The sequence below is a fragment of the Hemiscyllium ocellatum genome, chromosome 46 (genome assembly GCF_020745735.1).
Source record: "Hemiscyllium ocellatum isolate sHemOce1 chromosome 46, sHemOce1.pat.X.cur, whole genome shotgun sequence".
NCBI lineage: Eukaryota > Metazoa > Chordata > Chondrichthyes > Orectolobiformes > Hemiscylliidae > Hemiscyllium > Hemiscyllium ocellatum.
Window position 1 is genome coordinate 8,137,568 of NC_083446.1, and position 24,079 is coordinate 8,161,646.

Genomic DNA, 24,079 nt, shown 5'->3' on the forward strand with positions numbered 1-24,079 from the left:
TTGGAAGGTGCTGCCTGAGGATCTTTGGTGAATCCTTCTGCAGTGAGTCTTGTAGCTGGTACACACTGCTGCTACTGAGCGTCGGGGGGTGGAGGGAGGGGGTGTGGTGCCAATCGAGCGGGGGCTGCTTTGTCCCTGGATGGTGTCGAGCTTCTCGAGTGTTGTTGGAGCTGCCCCCATCCAGGGGCAAGTGGGGAGTATTCCCTCACCCTCCTGATCTGTCGATGGTGGGACCAGCTTTTGGGGGAGTCAGGAGGGTGAGTTACTCGCTGCAGGATTCCCAGCCTCTGACCTGCTCTTGTAGCCGCTGTGTTTATGTGGGAGTACCAGTTCAGTTTCAATTGTATCACCCCCCCTTCCTCCCTCCAGGATGTTGAAAGCAAGGGAATTCAGTGATGGTAATACTTGAGCTGCCCCTACCCAGGACAACTGGGGAATATTCCTTCACACACCTGACCTGTGCCTTGTCAGTGGGGGGCAGGCGTTGGAAGATAGAAGTGGCTGAGGAGCCTGGGCGAATTTCCGCAGTGCATCTTGTAGATAGTACACACTGCTGCTGTTCAGTGTTGATCCGATCTCTGTCACATCCTTTGAGTCCTACCATTCCACATGCACTCCCTTGTCTTGTTAATCACTCCAAAAATGCGTTCCCAAAGCCCCCAACTTTAATATCACGGGGTTGGTACATTTTCCTGAAAGTGCTGTCAGTTTGTTTATTATGAGAATCAAAAGCTGAAAAGATTCTTTGCATTTTAAATCAAGGTGTGCAACTTTATTGACAAAATTCCAGTCATGTCAAAAGCTGCGATAATTCATTCTCATCTTGAAATGTCCTTTTACTCAAAAATGCGTTTAGTCATTGGCTGGCGCAGGACTTGGCTATAAAGGCATTGCGCGAGAGTACCGTGAGAGGGGAGCAGCAGCACTCTGTTCACACCCAGTGTCAATGTTGCCCGGGAAATTGATATTCTTGTGAAGGGTCCTGATGGTGGAAAGAGGAAGAGAGTCAATCAGGGGTGTCCGTTCCCAGCAGGATTTGTTCTCCGTATTTCGCACACAAGTTACGCGTTCAGCCCAAGACGTCAGGTATTTAGGTGTGTAAGAGCTGGAAGTAGCTGTAGGCCATTCAGCCCCTCGAACCTGCTCTCCCATTCAGTACGATCGGGGCTGATCTCATCGCAGCTTCTTCTCTACTAATTCAAAATCTGTCTAACTCCTCCTCAAGTTTATTCGGGATCCTGGCACACTCTCGGGAGGGGGAGGGACTTCCAAAGTTTGCAGAGAATGAATTCCTCCTCATTGCTATTTCAAATTTGCTGCCCCCGTGTTCTAAACTAATGACCTCTCGTGCTGAATTGCCCCCCTTCTCGGTTCCCCCACCATTCCTGGTAATGGCTTACCTCTTGAAACCTGCTCATGCGCGTGCACGCATGCACACACACGTGCACACACACACATACACACACTCACACACACGCGCACACGCACACACTCCCACACGTGCACACACCCACACTCCCACACGTGCACACACCCACACTCCCACACGCGCACACACCCACACTCCCACATGCGCGCACACACACACTCCCACACACACGCACCCACGCAACCAAACACGCACTCCCACATGCGTACTCACATTCACACACACACACCCACATGCACACACTTTCACACACACTCCCACACACACACACACACACACACACACACTCTCAAACACACACACTTTCACATACACATACACTCACACACACTCACACACACACGCACACACACACACACACAAAACACTTACTCTCTCACACACACATTCACACACAAAATACGCACTCTCTCACACACACACAACACACACACACATACAAACTAACATGCACACATACACATACACACAGATTCATATACGTGTACACACAGACACACCCCCCTGCTCATACACACTCACACACACATACTCACTCATTCACTCACACAAACATACTCACAATACACACCCACCCACTCAATCCCACACACTCACACACACAATACACACCCACCCACTCAATCCCACACACACACACACAATACACACCCACTCAAACACCTGCACACACAATATACACATACCCTCAAGCACACACACACACTTACACACACATTCACACACATCCCCACACACACACACACACACACACACACAAATATACACACACTCTTGCACTGATCAAGGAAACCCATTGGAAATTATGCTCACTGGTCCTAGCTGCTCCCATAAAGGGGGAGGTGATGGCCTAGTGATATGATAGTGGTATGATCACTGGTCGGTTAATCCAGAGAGCCAAGTCATGCGCTATGGCCTTGGGTTTGAGTCCCACCACAGCACTGTAATGGTGACCATGAACCATCTGGGTCACTCATGTCCACCCTTACCCAGCCTGGGCCTACACATGACTCCAGACCCACAGCGATGTGGCTGACTCTTAACTGCCCCTCTCTGGGCAATTAGGAATGGGCAATAAATGCTGGGCCCAGCCAGCGACCCCCTCACCCTGTAAGTTTAAGAAACTCTACCTTGCCAAATGCACTAACAATATCACTGGGGAAGGGATCCAGCAGGAATATTGCCCATCCCAAGGTGGGATTGGCTCTGCCAGTGTAGTCAGGCTGGATCATGGGCTGGGACACCAGCTGATCCATTGGAGGTCTTCTCCACAATGAGTCAGCATCTTCGGCAGGGTGGGGGGGAGGACCGATGAGTCAGCATCTTCAGTGGGGTGGGGGGGAAGGAGGCGATGAGTCAGCATCTTCGGCAGGGTGGGGGGGAAGGAGACGATGAGTCAGCATCTTCAGTAGGGTGGGGTGGGGAGGTGGGGTGGGGAATGGAGACGATGAGTCAGCATCTTCGGCAGGGTGGGGGGGAGGAGACGATGAGTCAGCATCTTCGGCAGGGTGAGGGGGGAGAGGAGCCGATGAGTCAGCATCTTCGGCAGGGTGAGGGGGGAGAGGAGCCGATGAGTCAGCGTCTTTGGCAGGGTGGGGGTGTGGAAGGAGCCAATGAGTCAGCATCTTCAGTAGGGTGGGGGAGGGGGAATGGAGACGATGAGTCAGCATCTTCGGCAGGGTGGGGGAGGAGGAAGGAGACGATGAGTCAGCGTCTTCGGCAGGGTGGGGGAGGAGGAGCCGATGAGTCAGCATCTTCGTCAGGGTGGGGGGGAAGGAGACGATGAGTCAGCATCTTTGTCAGGGTGGGGCGGGGGGGAGCGCGGAGGAGCGCGAGGTTGGGAGCAGAGACACGCCATCCAACAGGCCTGGGCAATGTCACCCCGGCTGCAGGTAAGGTGACTTTGCAGTCCCTGCCTGCACATTATGCAGACCTGCCAGCCTACATAATGGGACGCGGCTAACACATTAGCAATGTTAGATTAATCTCTGGCGTTTAATTAATCTTCTCGTGGACGAACGCCTGGAAAATGATTTAACTGTCAGCTCTCAACCATCATAAATATCGATCCTCCATTGGGTGGGGGTGGAATCTGTGGAGAGTAAAACTTTCCGCAAAGTGACGGGCCCCTTTGCATTATTTATTCCACCAACAGCTATTGCCCCCCCGTCCCTAATTGCCCCTTGATCTGAGTGGCTTCTTAAGATCACTACAGGGGACTGTGAGGAGCCAACTCTCTCGCGATGGGTCCCGGAGAAACTCCTAGGCTAGGCCATGGTTAGGGTGGTCGATATCCCACCTGGAATGGGGCAAGGAAATGGAGTTTTTAATCCTGATCGATGACAGTCGGTCATGGTCACACAGGAGATCGTAGTATTGTCTAATCGGCCTTCTCAGGGATTTTTATGACTCATCTGTGGAGCAGGAGGGACTTGAACTAGGCCCTCCCATTCCAAAGGTAGGGACACGGCCACCTGTGCCGCAAGAGTCCTCAGTTCCGGCTTTTATCAGTCACATTAAAATTCCACTGGCTGTCGTGAATTGATTTGGAAGCATTTTCCCGGAGGATTAATCTGGATCTCCAAGCTGCTAATCATAGTCAAGGAGCAGATGGCGGGTATTAATTGTCTCTGAGCGCTTATAAATAAAGATAGCGGCCTGTGGCGCGACGGTAGTACTCCTGTCTCCTGTCCAGGAGGCCCAGATTCGCATCTCACTGGCTCTGCTGTGACCCGTCTCTGAACAGTGTGGACAAACATACCTGCAGTTGAGCACTGGTCAACTGAGACATCAGAATGAGAGATGTGAGACTGAGCATGTCAATTAACTCGCTCCCCCTCAACAGTTTCCCCTGTCCTTATCGCTTCATGTGCTGGGACCCAGTTCGAGCCGAATTCCCCTGTTTCCTCTGCTGTACCTATTCATGAAATCCCATCATTTGACTAGCGATGAACTTCCCCAGTAGAGCTGGGGGGGGAGAAACATGTCTCGATCCCAATAAAGCGTGTAAAATGAATATTCTGACTGGCCAGTCAGGATGTTAAATGAGAATCACAGAGCCATACAAGCATGGAAACAGACCCTTCGGCCCAACCAGTCCATGCTGACCCATAATCCCAAACCCAACTAGTCCCACCTGCCTGCTCCTGGCCCATATCCCTCCAAATCCATGTCCTTATCCAAATGTCTTTTAAACGCTGTAACTATCCCCGCATCCACCACTTCCTCAGGAAGTCCATTCCACACCCTCTATGTAAAAAAATTGGCCCCTCGTTATCTTTTATAAATCTTTCCCCTCTCACCTTAAATGTACTCCCGGTCTTGAAATCCCCCACCCGAAGGAAAAGACCTCGTGATTTTATAAACCTCTATAAAGCCACCTCCTAAGCTCCAGGTAAAGAAGTCCCGGACGTCCTTATCATCCAAATCCTCCAGTCCCGGCAACATCCCGGTAAATCTTTTCTGAACCCTCTCCAGTTTAATAATATCCTTCCTGGAACAGAACTGACACAGGAGAGAGATCATTAACGCCCTGTATAGGCTCAACGTGACGTCTCCACACCCATAATCAATGGGTGAGTAATGAAGTTTACTAAACGCCTTCTTAAGTCACTGTCTATATGTGACGCAGACTTCAAAGAATTTTGCCCCGAACCCCTAGATCTCTGCGGATTGGTCTTCCGTTGGGAACCGATCCCATTGGAAATGCTGGCATGCATTCCCAGTTCTGTGACAGCGAAGGCTTGGAAGGGGAAGTGGAAACAGTTGTAAAATTAGCAGGACCCAGCACTCCTCCTGAAGCGAGCTCAGGTCCTCGGGGAATGCTCCATTTTTGTTTTGATGGTGTGAATGTAGGTTATTGATTCCTGGAGTCTGAGTTATCCCGACTGCTTGCAGCTGCTGTCTGTCCTCTGAATCATCCGCGATTGAGCGGGACATCATGCCCTCACCCCCACTGCAGAGGGGAGAACGGGCAATGGAACAGCCACCAAAGAGCTACCTGAGGACCACCAAGGGGTCACAAGTCTATGCAGGGGAGGTCTGACCACTCATTGTGCAGGTACTCAGGAAGGAGGGAGGGGTCACGGAGGTAAACAACACAGAAACAGGCCCTTCGGCCCAACTCATCCATGCTGACCAGTTTTCCTAAACTACTCTAGTGCCATTTGCCTGTGTTTGGCCTATATCCGTCCAAATTTTCCCATTCCTTGGCAGACAGACAAAAGCTATTTTGGTTATTTTGGCTAGTGCTGTTATTATTCTAGCTATTATATTCTTTTATTTTATTTAGTGTTATCTTGGCTTACTCCCAGGGTAGGGGAGTCTAAAACCAGAAGGCACAGGTTTAAGGTTTGAGAGCGGGGAGATACAGAATGGTCCAAAGAGGCAGTTTTTTTTTCACACAGAGGGTGGTGAGTGTCTGGAAAGGGACCCCCACCCCAAAGGGGGAGTGGTGGAGGTGAGTACGGTTTTTGTCGTTCGGGCAGGTACATGGATGGGACAGGAATGGAAGGACACAGAGGCAAATGGGAGCAGGTTGTTTGTGAAAATGGGGCAGCACGGACACATTGGGCCGAAGGGCCTGTTTTCGATGGCTGTAGGGCCTCTGCGACTCTATCACGTACCTGTCCAGATGCCTTTCAAATGTCTTCATTATACCAGCCCCCATCACTTCCTCTGGCCGCTCATTCCTCTGCGTGAAAAAGTTGCCCCTTGTCAATTTTTGTCCTGTCTAGGTTTGGAATTCCCCCCACCCTGGGGAACAGACCTCGGCTATCTGCCTTATCTCCGGCCCTCGTGATTTTGCATTACTCCATAAGGTCACCCCTCAACCTTCTACACTGCAGGAAAAGAACCCACTGTCTTAGTGAGTTTTGAGATGATTTGTAGCTCAGGTTGAGGTCCTGGACGTAGGTTTGCTCACTGAAACATTTTCAGATGTTTCGTCACCGTACTAGGTAACATAGTCAGTGAGCCTCCAGATGAAGCACTGGTGGTGTAGCCCGCTTTCTATTTCTTTGTGCGAGTTTCCTTGGGCTTGTGATGTTATTTCCTGTGGTGACATAATTCCCTGCGGTGATGTCATTTCCGGTTCCTTTTCTCCGGAGCTGGTAAATGGGATCCACGTCAATCTGTTTGTTGATAGAGTTCCGGTTGGGATGCCATGCTTCTAGGAATTCTCGTGCGTGTCTCTGTTTGGCTTGTCCTAGGATGAATGTGTTGTCCCAGACGAAGTGGTGTCCTTCCTCATCCGTACATAAGGATACTAATGAGAGAGGGTCATGTCGTTTTGTGGCTAGTTGAGAACAAGTTGGTGTCTGCGTGGAGTTTCCTCCGGGTGCTCCGGTTTCCTCCCACATTCCAAAGATAGAACATAGAACATAGAACATAGAACAATACAGCACAGAACAGGCCCTTCGGCCCACGATGTTGTGCCAAACATCAATCCTAGATTAAGCACCCATCCATGTACCTATCCAATTGCCGCTTAAAGGTCGCCAATGATTCTGACTCTACCACTCCCATGGGCAGCGCATTCCATGCCCCCACCACTCTCTGGGTAAAGAACCCACCCCTGACATCTCCCCTATACCTTCCACCCTTCACCTTAAATTTATGTCCCCTTGTAACACTCTGTTGTACCCGGGGAAAAAGTCTCTGACTGTCTACTCTATCTATTCCTCTGATCATCTTATAAACCTCTATCAAGTCACCCCTCATCCTTCGCCGTTCCAACGAGAAAAGGCCAAGAACTCTCAACCTATCCTCGTACGACCTATTCTCCATTCCAGGCAACATCCTGGTAAATTTCCTCTGCACCCTCTCCAAAGCTTCCACATCTTTCCTAAAGTGAGGCGACCAGAACTGCACACAGTACTCCAAATGTGGCCTTACCAAAGTCCTGTACAGCTGCAACATCACCTCACGACTCTTGAATTCAATCCCTCTGCTAATGAACGCTAATACACCATAGGCCTTCTTACAAGCTCTATCCACCTGAGTGGCAACTTTCAAAGATCTATGTACATAGACCCCAAGATCCCTCTGTTCCTCCACCTGACTAAGAACCCTACCATTAACCCTGTATTCCGCATTCTTATTTGTTCTTCCAAGATGTTGCATGTTAGGTGAATTGGCCGTGCTAAATTGCCCGCAGTACTCAGTGCATTAGTCAGGGGTAAACGTAGGGGACTGGGTGGGTTACTCTTTGGAGGGTCGGTGTGGACTTGTTGGGCTGAAGGGCCTGTTTCCACACTGTCGGGAATCTAATCTAAAAATCTTTTCCCCTGCTCTTTCCAGTTTAAGAACACCCATCCTACAGCGGGGTGCTCAGAATTGCATGCAATACTCCCATTGCAAATGTCCTGTACAGACGGAACATGACCTCCCAGCTCCTCTACTCAATGCACTGACCAATAAAGGCAAGCATACCAAATGCCTTCTTGACTGTCCTGTCTACCGATGACACTGCTTTCAAGGAATAGGGTACCTCCTTCCCTGAGGCAGTTCAGTCCTCCAAGACTAGCTCACCCTTTGATGACAAATCCACATTGACGCCCCCGTTCACTCGCTTTTGCCCCTAGTTCCTCCCGGCTTGTTATCGGCGAAAACATACTGATTGAAAGTTGACAACGAGACGGCGTCGCGTTCCAGGGGAGGGGGGAGGGACGGGCAAACGCTGAAGCTTCACTCCCAACCTCCGCGCATCCAAAGTGAGCCCTCACCTTCTGGGGAGGTTGGGGGAGGGCGTGGAGGGAGATCGACCAGAGGGGGGGGGGTGAGGGATTTTCGCCACCAGGTCAAGGGTCAGGGAAGCTGGGGGGTCCATTTCCTCGGGACGAAGGAGACGGAAGGTCGGGTCACCGTGTGGTGACGGGTTTGGGTCAGAGAAGCCGGGATTCGAAGCGATGAATGATTTCGAAAGAAAATTAGTGGGGGTCGTCTTAAGAACGGGATTGATTTCTCAATGCTACAGAGAACGAGTCTAGACTCAATAGACCTGGTGGAACCTGTGACAGAGATAGACCTGTAAAAGACCTGTCTCTGACTCTTGGAGGAGCTGGTTTTGGACTGGGGTGGACCAAGTTAAAAATCACTTGACACCACATGGTAGTTCAACACATTTATGTGGGACTATAATGTGGTGTCATGTGATTTGTAACGTTTTCGACTCTCGACTGTCCAGTAACCAGTATCCTTCTTTTTCTACTCTCTCAGTTTCTCCTTAACACCGTACAAATTACATCAAATGGTGCCCCCCACTGTCTTAAATCCCCATGAAGGAAACCTAAGGATCAAGCCTTGGAATCTCTCCCACTGAAATCTCTTTCAACTCACTCTTAGAACAGCACTGTCCGAACTTGCCATCTCTATATTGTGTTGGGGTTGTACAGGACATTGGTGAGGCCTCGTCTGGAGTGCTGTCTCGTTCTGGCCGCCCTGTTACAGGAAGGATATTCCTTCCGTGGGCGGCACGGTGGCACAGTGGGTTAGCACTGCTGCCTCACAGCGCCAGAGACCCGGGTTCAATTCCCGCCTCAGGCGACTGTCTGTGTGGAGTTTGCACGTTCTCCCCGTGTCTGCGTGGGTTTCCTCCGGGTGCTCCGGTTTCCTCCCACAGTCCAAAGATGTGCAGGTTAGGTGAATTGGTCATGCTAAATTGCCCGTAGTGTTAGGTGAAGGGGTAAATGTAGGGGAATGGGTCTGGACGGTTTGCTCTTTGGAGGGTCGGTGTGGACTTGTTGGGCCGAAGGGCCTGTTTCCACACTAAGTAATCTAATCTAAACGATTAAAAGATTGACCAGAATCCCCGGAGCGCAGTGGAGGTCGGGACGTTCAAGGCAGAGATTGATAAATTCTTGATAGAGTCATAGAGATGTACAGCACGGAAACAGACCCTTCGGTCCAACCCGTCCAGATATCCCAACCCAATCTAGTCCCACCTGCCAGCACCCGGCCCATATCCCTCCAAACCCTTCCTATTCATATACCCATCCAGATGCCTCTTAAATGCTGTCATTATACCAGCCTCCACCACATTCTCTGACGGTAGATGTTGAAAAGCACTGTAACTGCATCAACAAGGGAGAGAGAGAGAGAGAGAGAGAGAGAGAGAGAGAGAGAAGGAAGAGAGACAGAAAGAGAGACAGAGAGACGGAGAGAGAAAGGAAGAGAGAGAGAGAAAGAGAGACAGAAAGAGGGAGAGAGAGAAAGGAAGAGGGAGAGAGAAAGAGACAGAGAGAGAAACAGAGAGACAGAGAGACAGAGGGAGAGTGACAGAGAGAGAGGGAAAGAGACAGAGAGACAGGGAGAGAGAGACAGAAAGTGAGAGAGAGAGAGAGAAAGGGAAAGGGTTCCTGGGGTGGGGAGACAAGTCGGGGTTGAAATCAGTGCAGCTTCTATCCCCCTCACCCTGCCAAACCCCCAGACTGAGAGTGTGTGACCGTGGGTCACGTGACCTTGCCAGGTTTCACCGTGAAGCCCCATGCAGTCAATCAGCCAACCAACGCTCGCTCCCTTGACTATTACTCTGCTGTGAGTGTCACTGGCCAAGTCTGTTGAACCCCCACCGCCCCCCCCCCATCCCTAATTGCACCTTTATACCAGACGCCTCTCTCGGTCCACTCTGTCAGGGCCATTAAGAGACCATTGGCGCGGGGGTGGGGGAGGGGGGGCTGGAGTCACGTGGAGACCCAGGCCGGACAAGGTGGGCAGAATTTGCCCTCCCCATCCCACCCGGCCGAAGGGGCAGTGGGCGAGCGGGGTGGGCAAGTTTTCCAGGGGCCGTTGTGAAGGCGCGGTGTGTTGGTCACCCACTGTCACCTCTCCTGTACCCCTGTCGCACCCGCAAGGCCCGAAATATTCCGGGGTGGGAAGGAAAAGGCAGCGATAGCAGGAATCCGCCGGGGACAGGGAAGTTAATGGGGGTGTGCCACCTGTCAGTTGAGTGAGCTACGCCCGCTCTGCACCTCATAATCCAACCTCAAGGCAGCCTTCCACACACAGAGAGAGAGACCTACGAAAACCCTGTGTTCAAGGGACCCCCCCAAGACAGAGCCAAGTGTGTCATGGTCCCTCTGAATGTAATCACCTCATTTCAACAGCACAGAGTGGTTTTCACTGCCCTTTGATAATTCATCCATCTTCCACATTGTGATTCTCGCAGACGGGAATGGGAAAAAAAAAATCAAATGGTACTTTGGCCTGAAGAAACCAATATTTCAACATTAAGTAAATATTCCTGATCTGTGGATAACATATTGAAGCAGGCAGGGCTATTTGCAAAAAGCTAGCTCTCTACTTGTTCAGTCAGATTTCAAACCAATTGGTTCAGCAAATTAATAGCGTAGTTTTCGACAATGAATTATTCACTGAAAGGATACGAGCCGTCCCACTAATTCTCACCTTCTTGCTGCTTCCAATTTTTCAATGATTTTCCCTCCTTCCCAGCATCAAGAGCCCAGGGTTGGTGGTTCATAAATAAATCGCAGGTTTCCCTCGAAGCTGGGAGTGGGGAACGGGACCCTTTTCTCTGAGAGGGTCGTAGGATCGTACTGAGTAGGAGCAGCAGCAGGCCATTCAGCCCCTCGGGCCTGTTCCGCCATTTAATATAGAGCACGGAAACAGACCCCCTCCGTCCAACCAATCCGTGCCGACTACAATCCCAAACCAATACGGGGATAAGAAACGTATCAGGGTAAAAACAAGGGCTGCAGATGCTGGAAACCAGAGCCTAGATCAGAGTGGTGCTGGAAAAGCACAGCAGGTCAGGCAGCATCCGAGGAGCAGGAAAATCGACGTCTCAGGCAAAAGCCCTTCATCTCTCCACCCTGCAGGCACTCTGCCTCTATTCCTGATGAAGGGCTTTTGCCCGAAACGTCGATTTTTCCTGCTCCTCGGATGCTGCCTGACCTGCTGTGCTTTTCCAGCACCACTCTGATCTAGACCCATGAGAAACATATCAGCTACGATCAGCTGTCAGGACGTAATCTCATATGGCTTCGAGATGGTCATGGGTTTGGAAGATGAGAAGCCTTGGTGAGTCGGAGAGCCATCGAGTCATCCAGCACGGAAACAGGCCCTTCGGCCCAACCAGTCCGTACTGACCCATATTCCCAAACTAAACTAGTCCCACCTGCCTGCTCCTGGCCCATATCCCTCCAAACCCTTTCCTATTCATGTCCTTATCCAAATGTCTTTTAAATGTAACTGCACCCACAATCCACCACTTCCTCAGGAAGGCCATTCCACCCTCTGTGTAAAAACGTTGCCCCTCATGTCCCTTTTCAATCTCTCTCCCCTCACCTGTGCCCCCTAGTCTTAAAATGCCCCATCCTAGGGAAAAGACACCTGCCATTCACCTTATCCATGCCCCTCATAATGTTATAAGCCTCTATAAGGTCACCCCTCAGCCACCTACGCTCCAGGGACACAAGTCCCGGCCTATCCAGCCTCTTCTTATAACCCAACCCTTCCATACCCGGGAACATCCTGGTAAATCTCTTCTGAACCCTCTCCAGTTTAATAATCTCCTTCCTGTAACAGGGCGACCAGAACTGGACACAGTGATCCAGACGAGGCCTCACCAATGTCCTGTACAACCCCAACATGACGTCCCAACTCCCATACTCTGAGCAATGAAGGCAAGCGTGCTAAACGTCTTCCTAACCACCCTATGAGGTAAATGTCAAAGAATAATGGACCTGAAACCCTAGGTCTCTCTCTGTTCTACAGCATTCCCCAAGGCCCTGCTTTTAACTGTTAAAGTCCTGTCCTTGTGAGTTTCACCAAAATGTAATCCCCATAATGGCTGATCTGTGATCCATTCTTTATCCATGCCTTGTAAGTCTTTCTCCTCTGGAATATTTTTAAGCTGGAGGGAAGATGGATTTCAGACACACAAGAGAGCCATAGATTGACAGGAAAGTCGAACTGAGGTCATAACAATCTCATTGAGAGGTAGGAGCAGGTTTGAGGGGCTGAACGGCCTCATGCTGTTCCTAATTTGACATGACGTTTTTTTCACGGGATGTGGTCATTGGCGGATGGGCCTGGTGTTTGTTGCCCCACCCCTAACTGGGGTAGTTAAGAGTCAACAAATTTAGCACGGCCAATCCACCTTAACTTGCACATCCCTGGGCACTATGGGACAATTTAGCACGGCCAATCCACCTTAACCTGCACATCCCTGGGCACTATGGGACAATTTAGCATGGCCAATCCACCATAACCTGCACATCCCTGGGCACTATGGGACAATTTAGCACGGCCAATCCACCTTAACCTGCACATCCCTGGGCACTATGGGACAATTTAGCACGGCCAATCCACCCTAACCTGCACATCCCTGGACACTATGGGACAATTTAGCACGGCCAATCCACCTTAACCTGCACATCCCTGGGCACTATGGGACAATTTAGCACGGCCAATCCACCCTAACCTGCACATCCCTGGGCACTATGGGACAATTTAGCACGGCCAATCCACCCTTACCTGCACATCCCTGGGCACTATGGGACAATTTAGCACGGCCAATCCACCCTAACCTGCACATCCCTGGGCACTATGGGACAATTTAGCACGGCCAATCCAACCTAACCTACACATCCCTGGGCACTATGGGACAATTTAGCACGGCCAATCCACCCTAACCTGCACATCCCTGGCCACTATGGGACAATTTAGCACGGCCAATCCACCCTAACCTGCACATCTCTGGGCACTATGGGACAATTTAGCACGGCCAATCCACCCTAACCTGCACATCCCTGGACACTATGGGACAATATAGCACGGCCAATCCACCCTAACCTGCACATCCCTGGACACTATGGGACAATTTAGCACGGCCAATCCACCCTAACCTGCACATCCCTGGGCACTATGGGACAATTTAGCACGGCCAATCCACCCTAACCTACACATCCCTGGGCACTATGGGACAATTTAGCACGGCCAATCCACCCTAACCTGCACATCCCTGGCCACTATGGGACAATTTAGCACGGCCAATCCACCCTAACCTGCACATCCCTGGCCACTATGGGACAATTTAGCACGGCCAATCCACCCTAACCTGCACATCCCTGGGCACTATGGGACAATTTAGCACGGCCAATCCACCCTAACCTGCACATCCCAGGGCACTATGGGACAATTTAGCACAGCCTATCCACCCTAACCTGCACATCCCTGGGCACTATGGGACAATTTAGCATGGCCAACCCACATTAACCTGCACATCCCTGGGCACTATGGGACAATTTAGCACGGCCAATCCACCCTAACCTGCACATCCCTGGACACTATGGGACAATATAGCACGGCCAATCCACCCTAACCTGCACATCCCTGGGCTCTATGGGACAATTTAGCACGGCCAATCCACCCGAACCTGCACATCCCAGGACACTATGGGACAATATAGCATGGCCAATCCACCCTAACCTGCATATCCCTGGGCACTATGGGACAATTTCGCACGGCCAATCCACTCTAACCTGCACATCCCTGGGCACTATGGGACAATTTAGCACGGCCAATCCACCCTAACCTGCACATCCCAGGACACTATGGGACAATTTAGCACGGCCAATCCACCCTAACCTGCACATCCCTGGGCACTATGGGACAATTTAGCATGGCCAATCCACCCTAACCTGCACATCCCTGGGCACTATGGGACAATTTAGCACGGCCAATCAACCCTAACCTGCACATCTTTGGACTGTGGTTGTATACAAAGGGTAACAGTGGGCACCATCTACAAAATGCATTCTGGCTGTTCACCAGGACAACATCTTCCAAACCCATGCCCACTCCCATCCAGAAGGACAAAGGCAGCAGATACATGGGAACACCAATCTCCTGCAAGTTCCCCTCCGAGCCACTCCCCATCCTGACTTGGGAATATATCAGCCATTCCTTCAGGGTTGCTGGATCAGAATCCTGGAACTCCCTCCCCCAGGGCATTGTGGGTCTACCTAGTCCCAAGAACTGGAGCGACCGATAATGCAGTTCATTACCACCTTCTCAAGGGGACAGTTAGGGACGGGGTTAAATAGCTGGGATTGCTATATATAAATAATGCTGGGAGCTGAAAGACTAGGGGGTTATGATTCCAGGGATGGTGGGACTGACACACGAGGAGGGGTTGCCTTGGTTAGGAGGGTTTTCACTGGAGCTCAGAGGAGGGAGGGGAGAACTCACAAAGACGTATCGAATTGTAACAGGACTGGACAGGGCATGTGCGAGGGGGGACATTCCCGATGGTGGGTGCGTCCAGAACCAGGGGGGAGGGGGTCACAGTCTGGGGATTCGGGGTGGACCACTGAGGACGGAGATGAGGAAGTGGGATTCATTCCCACAGGAAGGAGCTGATCCCGAAACATCGGATGTATTCAGGAGGTGGCTGGATATAGCACTTGGGACGCATGGGGCGAAAGCAGGATGAGGCTGTTGGGTTGGACGGTCAGCCATGATGGTGATGAATGGCGGAGCAGGCTCGAAGGGCCGAATGGCCTTCTCCCGCTCCTATCTTCTGTGTTCCTATGTTTCTATGACCGTTGTAAGGAACTGGCTTTGAGTGTTGACTTCCATCTCTGCTCAGCCCCGTCTCACCAACACCACCCACTTGCATTTATATAGCTCCTTTAATATTGCAAAACAAACGAGGTTTGAGTTCATGTATTTGTTGACGGGATAAGGGTGTCACTGGCTCGGCCCAGCATTTATTGCCCGTTCCTAATTGCCCAGAGGGGCAGTTAAGCACCTACCCCATCGTTGTGGGGCCTGGACCCCCATGTCGGCTCTGACCAGGTACGGATGGCAGTTTCCTTTCCCGAAAGGACATTAATGAACCAGGCGGGGGGTTTTCCAGTAGTTGCCTCCTGGTCATGATTAGACTCCGCATTCCAGACATTTCTCCAAATTTGACCATCTTGCCATGGCAGGGTTTAAACCTGGGACGTTCCCAGGGTGTCAGGATAGGTGCAGTCAGGCGATAATCCCACCAGCTCACACGCCCGCCTCCTCTGCCACAAAGGCAGACCATTGAGAGGTTTGATTGGCTGATGGGGAGACGTTGAGTGGGATGGAACGGGTTGAAGGACTTGTCCTGGAACATTCTGAGTGGGACAGGATGTTTTAATCATTCATTTCTGTGACTTGGGCTGCCCAGCACTTTTAGCCCATCCCTATTTGCTCTTGAGAACATAGAACATTCCAGCGCAGCACAGGGCCTCGCTGTTGCGCTGACCTGTGAACTAATCTAAGCCCATCCCCCTACAGTATCCCATCGTCGTCCATGTGCTTATCCAAGGACTGTTAAAATACTGCTAATGCGGCTGAGTTGACTACATTAGCGGGTAGGGTGTTCCACGCCCTTACCACTCTCTGAGTAAAGAACCTGCCTCTGACATCTGTCTTAAATCGATCACCCCTCAGTTTGTAGTTACGCCCCCTCATACACGCTGACATCATCATCGTAGGAAAACGACTCTCACTGTCTACCCTATCTAATCCTCTGATCATCTTATATGTCTCTATTAAATCCCCCCTTAGCCCTCTTCTCTCCAATGAGAACAGACCCAAGTCTCTCAGCCTTTCCTCATAAGACCTTCCCTCCGGACCGGGCAACATCCTGGTAAATCTCCAGGAGGTTAGGGGTGAGCTGCCATCTTGAATCGCTCCAGTCCACTTGACCCATAATGCTGTTAGGGAGGGAATTCCAGGATTTGGATCCAACGACCGTGAAGGAATGGCGGTATATTTCCAAGTCGGGGTGGTGAATGTGTCGGAAGGGAACTTATGGGGGGTGGTGGGGGGGGTTAGGATGGTGTTTCCAAGTACCTGCTGCCCCTTGTCCTTCTAAGTGGAAGTGGTGGTGGGTTTGGAAGGTGCTGCCTGAGGATCTTTCTCTTCAGTGCATCTTGTAGATGGTACACACCGCTGCTACTGAGGGTCAGGAGGATGGGGGTGGAGGGATTGAATGTTTGTAGACGTGGAGCCCAAGTTTGAAAGAGTAAAACGCATTGTGCAACACTCTAAGAAGGGTAGTTGCTGAGAATCTGGGAGTTAGACAGTTACAAATCAGGTTAAGGAGTTCAATCAGAGCCAGAGAGAAACATCTTTGCTCAGAAGTTGATGGTTCTGAGGAATTCTCTTCCCCCAAGAGCTCTGAGCGCCTCAGTCCATGAATATATTCAAGACCCAAGCTCGATAAACCTGTGTACATCTCCACACGGATCAAAGACTCGCGTAAGGGAATGGAGTCAAGGTCAAAAAAGAAACATTGATCCTGATGACTGACAGAGTGGGTTCAAGGAGCCGAGTGAAGGAATGAAGCTCGCTCCTGTTCGTACGGTACATGTGGCTCCCATCAACCTCTCGCTCCCCTTTGGCCTCCCTCCCCCAACCACCTCCATTCTGTCAATCTGTTTCTGCCTAGGCTATCAAACGATGGCGCGCACCTCCTCAAAACCTGAGTCTGCTCCCTCAGGCCGGGTACCTGCTCATTAACGCCCCGACCTCATTAGCCCGACGCTCGCCAGCCTGAACTCTGACCCCGGCCGGCACTCCTGATTTCCCCCCAGAAAGACGTTAGCTAGCAGAGAAGTGTGGGGGGGGGGGCCATCTCGTAATGGAGTGCGTCTTTTGGAAGAGCAGGTAAATGCTGAGCTGGGCTGCAGGAACAGTTAGAAACTGGAGCTAATGAGGAAGCAGTGATGCTACTGCCTCCAGCCAATCGAACGTAAAGGCTTCAGCTGACAAGCCGGGCTCCAGATGAATCCGCTGACCCAGAGTCGGGAGAGACCAATTAAGAACCTGGCTGATGGAAACTGGGGCTAGAGGAGGCCGCGCTGTGCAGGTGAGGTATTTGAGGGGTGGATAATTGGACGGCCCCATTGCCAAAGCAGAGTGTCTCAGTGGGTTAACGCAGCTGCCTCACAGTGCTAGGGACCTCGCTCCCCTGTCTGCGTGGAGTTCACACGTTCTCCCTATGTCTGCGTGGAGTTTGCATGTTCTCCCTATGTCTGCGTGGAGTTTGCATGTTCTCCCTATGTCTGTGTGGAGTTTCCTTCCACAGTCCAAAATGTGTGCAGGTTAGGGTGGATCGGCCGTGCTAAATTGCCCCATAGCGTGCAGGTTAGGGTGGATCGGCCGTGCTAAATTGCCCTGTAGTGTGCAGGTTAGGGTGGACCGGCCGTGCTAAATTGCCCTGTAGTGTGCAGGTTAGGGTGGATCGGCCGTGCTAAATTGCCCTGTAGGGTGCAGGTTAGGGTGGATCGGCCGTGCTATAATTGCCCCATAACGTGTAGGTTAGGGTGGATCGGCTGTGCTAAATTGCCCTGTAGTGTGCAGGTTAGGGTGGACCGGCCGTGCTAAATTGCCCTGTAGTGTGCAGGTTAGGGTGGATCGGCCGTGCTAAATTGCCCTGTAGGGTGCAGGTTAGGGTGGATCGGCCGTGCTATAATTGCCCCATAACGTGCAGGTTAGGGTGGATCGGCCCTCCTAAACTTAGATTAGATTAGGTTAGATTAGATTACTTACAGTGTGGAAACAGGCTCTTCGGCCCAACAAGTCCACACCGACCCGTCGAAGCGCAACCCACCCATACCCCTACATTTACCCCTTACCTAACACTACGGGCAGTTTAGCATGGCCAATTCACCTGACCTGCACATCTTTGGACTGTGGGAGGAAACCGGAGCACTCGGAGGAAACCCACGCAGACACGGGGAGAATGTGCAAACTCCACACAGTCAGTCGCCTGAGTCGGGAATCGAACCCAGGTCCCTGGCGCTGTGAGGGAGCAGTGCTAACCACTGTGCCACCGTGCCGCCCGTAGCGTGCAGGTTAGGGTGGATCGGCCGTGCTATAATTGCCCTGTAGTGAGCAGGTTCGGGTGGATTGGCCAAGATAACTCTGGGGTTACGAGCGCAGGATGAATCTGAGTGGGACGCTCTTCAGTGCAGACTCGACGGGCCGAGTGGCCTCTATCTTTGCAGTGTTGTGATTCTACGAAAAAGTGGGAACCCCAACTGCTGTCAGGCAGCTCCCTGACCAGCTAAAATCTGGGGTGATCTTGATTGCTTTCCTGTATAGAAATCTCAGACTTGGATGCATCCAGCGTGAGGATATGCCCAGTGGTGTCTCAAATCCCATAGATTCCAAATGTGTTTCCTTGAGTCTTCACACTGACTGACACTGGGAAACTCCCCTTCAGCCCCACCAGAACCATAGGAAATAGTCTCCCAGTGTTGTACCTTTGCACCAATTCCTCTGGCAGTTAGTGAACGTGCCTCCCAGGCTACTGCAAACAATATGGAGGTATGGCATTGAGGGTGAGTTAGAGGTTTGGATTAGGAATTGGCTGGCTGGAAGAAGACAGAGGGTAGTACTTGATGGTAAAGGTTCATCTTGGATTGCAGTTACTAGTGGTGTTCTGCGAGGATCTATTTAGGACCATTTTTATAAATGACCTGGAGGAGGGGCTAGACGGTTGGGTGAGCAAGTTTGCGGATGATACGAAAGTCGGTGGAGTTGTTGACAGTGAGGAAGGATGTGGCAGGTTACAGCGGGATATAGATAAGCTGCAGAGCTGGGCAGAAAGGTGGCAAATGGAGTTCAATGCAGGTAAGTGTGAGGTGATTCACTTTGGTAAGAGTAACAAGAAGATGGGGTACTGGGCTAATGGTCGGATACTTGGTAGTGTGGATGAGCAGAGGGATCCTGGTGTCCATGTACACAGATCTCTGAAAGTTGCCACCCAGGTAAATAGTGCTATGAAGAAGGCATATGGCATACTGGCTTTTATTGGTAGAGGAATTGAGTTCTGGAGTCCTGAGGTCATGTTGCAGTTGTATAAGACTCTGGTGCAGCCGCATCTGGAGTATTGTGTGCAGTTTTGGTCGTCATACTATAGGAAGGATGTGGAGGCATTGGAACGGGTGCAGAGGAGGTTTACCAGGATGTTGCCTGGCATGGTAGGAAAATCTTATGAGGAAAGGCTGAGGCACATGGGGCTGTTCTCAATGGAGAAAAGAAGGTTTAGGGGGTGATTAGATAGAGGTGTACAAGATGATTAGGGGTTTAGATATGGTTGACCATGAGAACCTTTTTCCACGTATGGAGTCAGCTATTACGAGGGGGCATAGCTTTAAATTAAGGGGAGGTAGGTATAGGACAGACGTTGGGGTAGATTCTTTACTCAGCGAGTCGTGAGTTCATGGAATGCCCTGCCAGTAGCAGTGGTGGACTCTCCCTCTTTATGGGCATTTAAACGGGCATTGGATAGGCATATGGAGGATAGTGGGCTAGTGTAGGTTAGGTGGGCTTGGATCGGCGCAACATCGAGGGCCGAAGGGCCTGTACTGCGCTGTATTTTTCTATGTTCTATGTTCTATCCCTGCCCTCCCCTGCTTTCTTGCATAGCCCTGCAGCTGCATTCCAACCAGACCAGGTCTCCTTCTTGGTTAAAAGAAATTAACTACAGATTCGGGGTGGCCCTGGGTATCACTGGCCTGACGTAGAGCTTTGTGACTGGGATATGAAACCAATCTGCTTCGGTTCGGGAACAGAATCCAGTTTCCCATCTCCCCCTCTGGTTTGGCTGTAGCTTTCAAAATGATTCAGTCGCCAGTCATAGGGAACAGCCTTGAAAATGATTTACTCCCAACTGTGTAACTCATTAACTTTACAACTGCTGAGCTGGATCCTGGGAGAATGCGGTTACATTCATTCAGCCACCAGCCCCTGCTCTTCTCTCTCAAAGACAGTGGCTGCTCTCCAGCATTTCATCGAAATGGCCAATCCATATGTTTTGATAGATCGGATGTGAGCACAAAGACCATCGAGAAAGAGCGCTAAGATAATATTCTGGGCGTCAAACACAGGGAAACGGTAAAGGAGGAATAATGGGTGCAGTAGGATTTAGTTTGAAGATAATTTTTTAATGCAGAGCATTATTAGCATGGAGTATGTTTACCAGAATGAAACCCACTTGTCAAAGATTGAATTACAAAGCAGATTGTACAAGATAGGGTTGCAAATCCTGGAATCTAGATGGTAAAGATGGGTTTATTCATTCCTTCAATTAATGTGGCCATCACTGGTTTGACCATCAGTTATTCCCCATCCTGATTATCCCTTGAAAAGGCAGTGATGAGTTGTACTCTTGAAGCACTGTTAGTGCAGAGACATCCAGAGTGCAACTAAAGATTGGACTTCCACAATTTTAACCCAACAACGCTGAAGGAATGGTGATATATTTCCAAGGAGGGAGTTTGGAAGGTGGTGTTGATGAACGACTATCAGAAGGAACTGATAAAACATAGAGAAAGAATCAATTTCAGGAAGTTGGCGAATCTGTTTCATAGTTTAAAAATTAGAACCAGAAATCTCAGACGTAAAACCAAAAGGAAGTAACAATTGTGACTCATTTCTAAGGTTGGCAGCTTTCTGTTAACTGAAGGTGTTCAGGAATGTGTGGCAATCAAGGATATTTTAGTTAGGTCACTCATTAACCATGTTCTTGTAGGACATGGGAATATGGACTTAATGGCCTCATCCTGTTCCTATGGCTACACACTGCTATTAAATGTAGTGCTTGTGATGGAGTCTATGGATTTTTTTGACTTTACATCAAGGTGAAGAATATTGTTCATAAGGACTGTAATGTTCCCACATTTTATTATAGTCAAACACTCACCATGTAGCCAGGTATCTCAGGTCTAACCCTAAACTTTCATTCTCCCCTTTTGAAATAGTTGGTTCACTAGGAATTTCATAGAATTACAGTGTTTGTTACCAGTACAATAGAAACCTTGTTTTACCAATGACAAGTTTGTGCAACAGTGCTTTGCTGTAGACTCAATTATTTTACTGTGGGTCTGGAGTCACATCTTAGCCAGGCCAGGTAAGGATGGCAGTTTCCTTCTCTTAAAAGAGGCATCAATCATGAGATTTTGCCACATTAAGCAGCGTGATCATGATTAGATTGCCAATTCCACCATCTGCCATCATGGGATTGGATTTATAATATCATCTAGAATATTATCTAGGTCTATGAATTGATAATAGATATAGCTTGTAGATAGTGCCACAAACTTATCACTTCCCCATATGGAGTTCTGGCCTGTTCAATATGAAGATGGTGTAGAATTCCCAAGACACTGGCCCCTTCAGCACCATCAGAGTGAAGGCTTCCCGTAGTTTAAATCTTTCAGCACCATCCCAGTGGAGACCTCCCGTGGATCAAACCTTTCAGCACCATCCCAGCCGAGAGCTCCCGAGTTTCAATCCGTTCAGCACCCACATAGCGGACAGCTCCCAACGCGCCACACTCTCCCTATGGAGACGTTCCCCAGAGACAAACATTTCAGCTCCATCTCCAGGGGACAGCTCCTGGGAACTCGCCCCTTCAGCACTTCCCCTGTACAGAGCTCCCCAGAGCAACACCTTTCAGCATTATCTCCAAGGGACAGCTCCTGGGAACTCGCCCCTTCAGCACTTCCCCTGTACAGAGCTCCCCAGAGCAACACCTTTCAGCATTATCTCCAGGGGACAGCTCCTGGGAACTCGCCCCTTCAGCACTTCCCCTGTACAGAGCTCCCCAGAGCAACACCTTTCAGCATTATCTCCAAGGGACAGCTCCTGGGACCGCGCCCCTTCAGCACTTCCCCTGTACAGAGCTCCCCAGATCAACACATTTCAGCATTATCTCCAGCGGACAGCTCCTGGGAACGCGCCCCTTCAGCACTTCCCCTGTACAGAGCTCCCCAGAGCAACACCTTTCAGCATTATCTCCAAGGGACAGCTCCTGGGAACTCGCCCCTTCAGCACTTCCCCTGTACAGAGCTCCCCAGATCAACACCTTTCAGCTCCATCTCCAAGGGACAGCTCCTGGGAACTCGCCTGTTCAGCATCTTCCCTGTGGAGAGCTCCCCAGACCAGAACCTTGTTCAGCACCATCTCTAGCGGACAGCTCCCGACAACTCGCCCTTTCGATTCCTGATGAAGGGCTTATGCCCGAAACGTCGAATTTCCTATTCCTTGGATGCTGCCTAACCTGCTGTGCTTTAACCAGCAACACTGGTTAAAGCACAGCAGGTTAGGCAGCTGGCAGGTTAACCAGACTGGAAATAGCAGTGAGAGGGGAGGTGAGAGAGGACATGGTGGCAGAGTGTCACAAGAAAGGGTAGGAATGGAAGTTGGTGCACAACTTGAAGATGTTGAACTCAGTATGAACTGCAAAAAAATGTTTATAGGGCCTTGACTGCAAAGATGTTGTTTCCCCCAATTTGCGCTGTGACTCACTGTGTAAACGGGTTTCCTACGTGCTGCGAGTCCACACCCACTTTCTGTGACTCATAGATACTTCTGTATGGGTTCAACATTGAGGAGTATCAAAAGGCGTTCAAATACTTTGGCTCCAAAGGCTTCTGGAGACATCGTTTCGTGGAAGTGGCACGTTCTTCCAGTAGCTGCCTCAGCCTGCTTTCTGAGGGCTGGCATTGTATTCTCGATAAAAGCAACAGAATGAAATGCCCCCAGGCACTATTTTCCGAAATCAAGTGACAGATCATGTGTCTGGAGCAGTATGGTGTCTGTCTCATTCCCCGGTTCACGACACGTGGGCTGCTGTCTTAATATTCCAACTCGGGATAGATTTCCACCCCCACGGTACTCTCCAGTGAACTGATGGCCTATGCAATACTGAGATAGTTAGAGACTGACCGCACCTAATGTGGCAGACAAACGCTGAGGACAAGTCTTGGACAGGTATACACCAGGGAACGCCAGTTGTCTGTGTTCCAACCTATTCCTGCAATGCTGGCGGGTTTTCCCCTTACTGCGAGCCTTTTGTTCTGCTGTTCTGTGTCCGTGCCTCACCTTTAACGGGCTCTCTCCCATTGTCTCGATAACGTGGCTCGTGCACTTGTTCAGTCATGAACGCTGAAGCGCCAACAAGCCCTATTTTCTTTCTGCTTTCTGTCATTATTCAAATCTTAAGTTATCAGGCGAAGACAGACAGTTCAAGAGGCAATTAACATCAGAGCACAAAAGATGACTGATTGAGATAAATGCTATGAAAACAGACCGTTGGGTTTATATCTTTCCATGACTGCTTGATGTTCCTTGTGGTCAGGATCTGCGTGGCTACATTACTGGGGGCTGTCCTTTCAGCTGCTTGGGGCTCTGATGCCCAGAATGTCCCCCCCCCCCCCCCAATCTCTTCGCCTCTCTCCCCTCGTTGACAATGCTCCTTAAAATGATTGCCTTGGACTGACCCATTGGCCGCACGTTTGGTGTCGGTTTGGCAAGCACCCGCTCAAATATCCCAGTGAGAGGTAAGGGTAGGCCATTCGGCCCCTTGACTCTGTGCCATCAGATGAATGATGACCTGATTGCCACCTCATTCCCACTCAGCGGGAATAACCATCAACTCCCTTGTTGGTCCAAAATGTATTTATCGATTTGTTAAAAATAATCACAGAACCCCTACAGTGTAGAAGCAGGTCATTCGCCCCATCGGGTCTGCAGTATCCCTCCAAAGAGCATCCCATGCTATCACTGTAACTCAGCATTCTCCATGGCCAACTCAACCTAACCTGCACTTCCCCGTAACACTGCATTTCCCCAAGG

The 24,079-nt window shown here is 50.4% G+C and overlaps 1 protein-coding gene across 1 annotated transcript in view; it reads left to right on the forward strand.

The window, feature by feature from the left end:
* LOC132836189 (neurexin-2-like) overlaps nt 1-24,079 on the forward strand; it is a 1,025,492-nt gene that overhangs the window by 94,639 nt on the left and 906,774 nt on the right. The window contains exon 4 of the mRNA XM_060855516.1: nt 18,968-19,004. Coding sequence (XP_060711499.1) covers nt 18,968-19,004 — 37 coding nt within the window. The remainder of the gene's footprint in view (nt 1-18,967; nt 19,005-24,079) is intronic.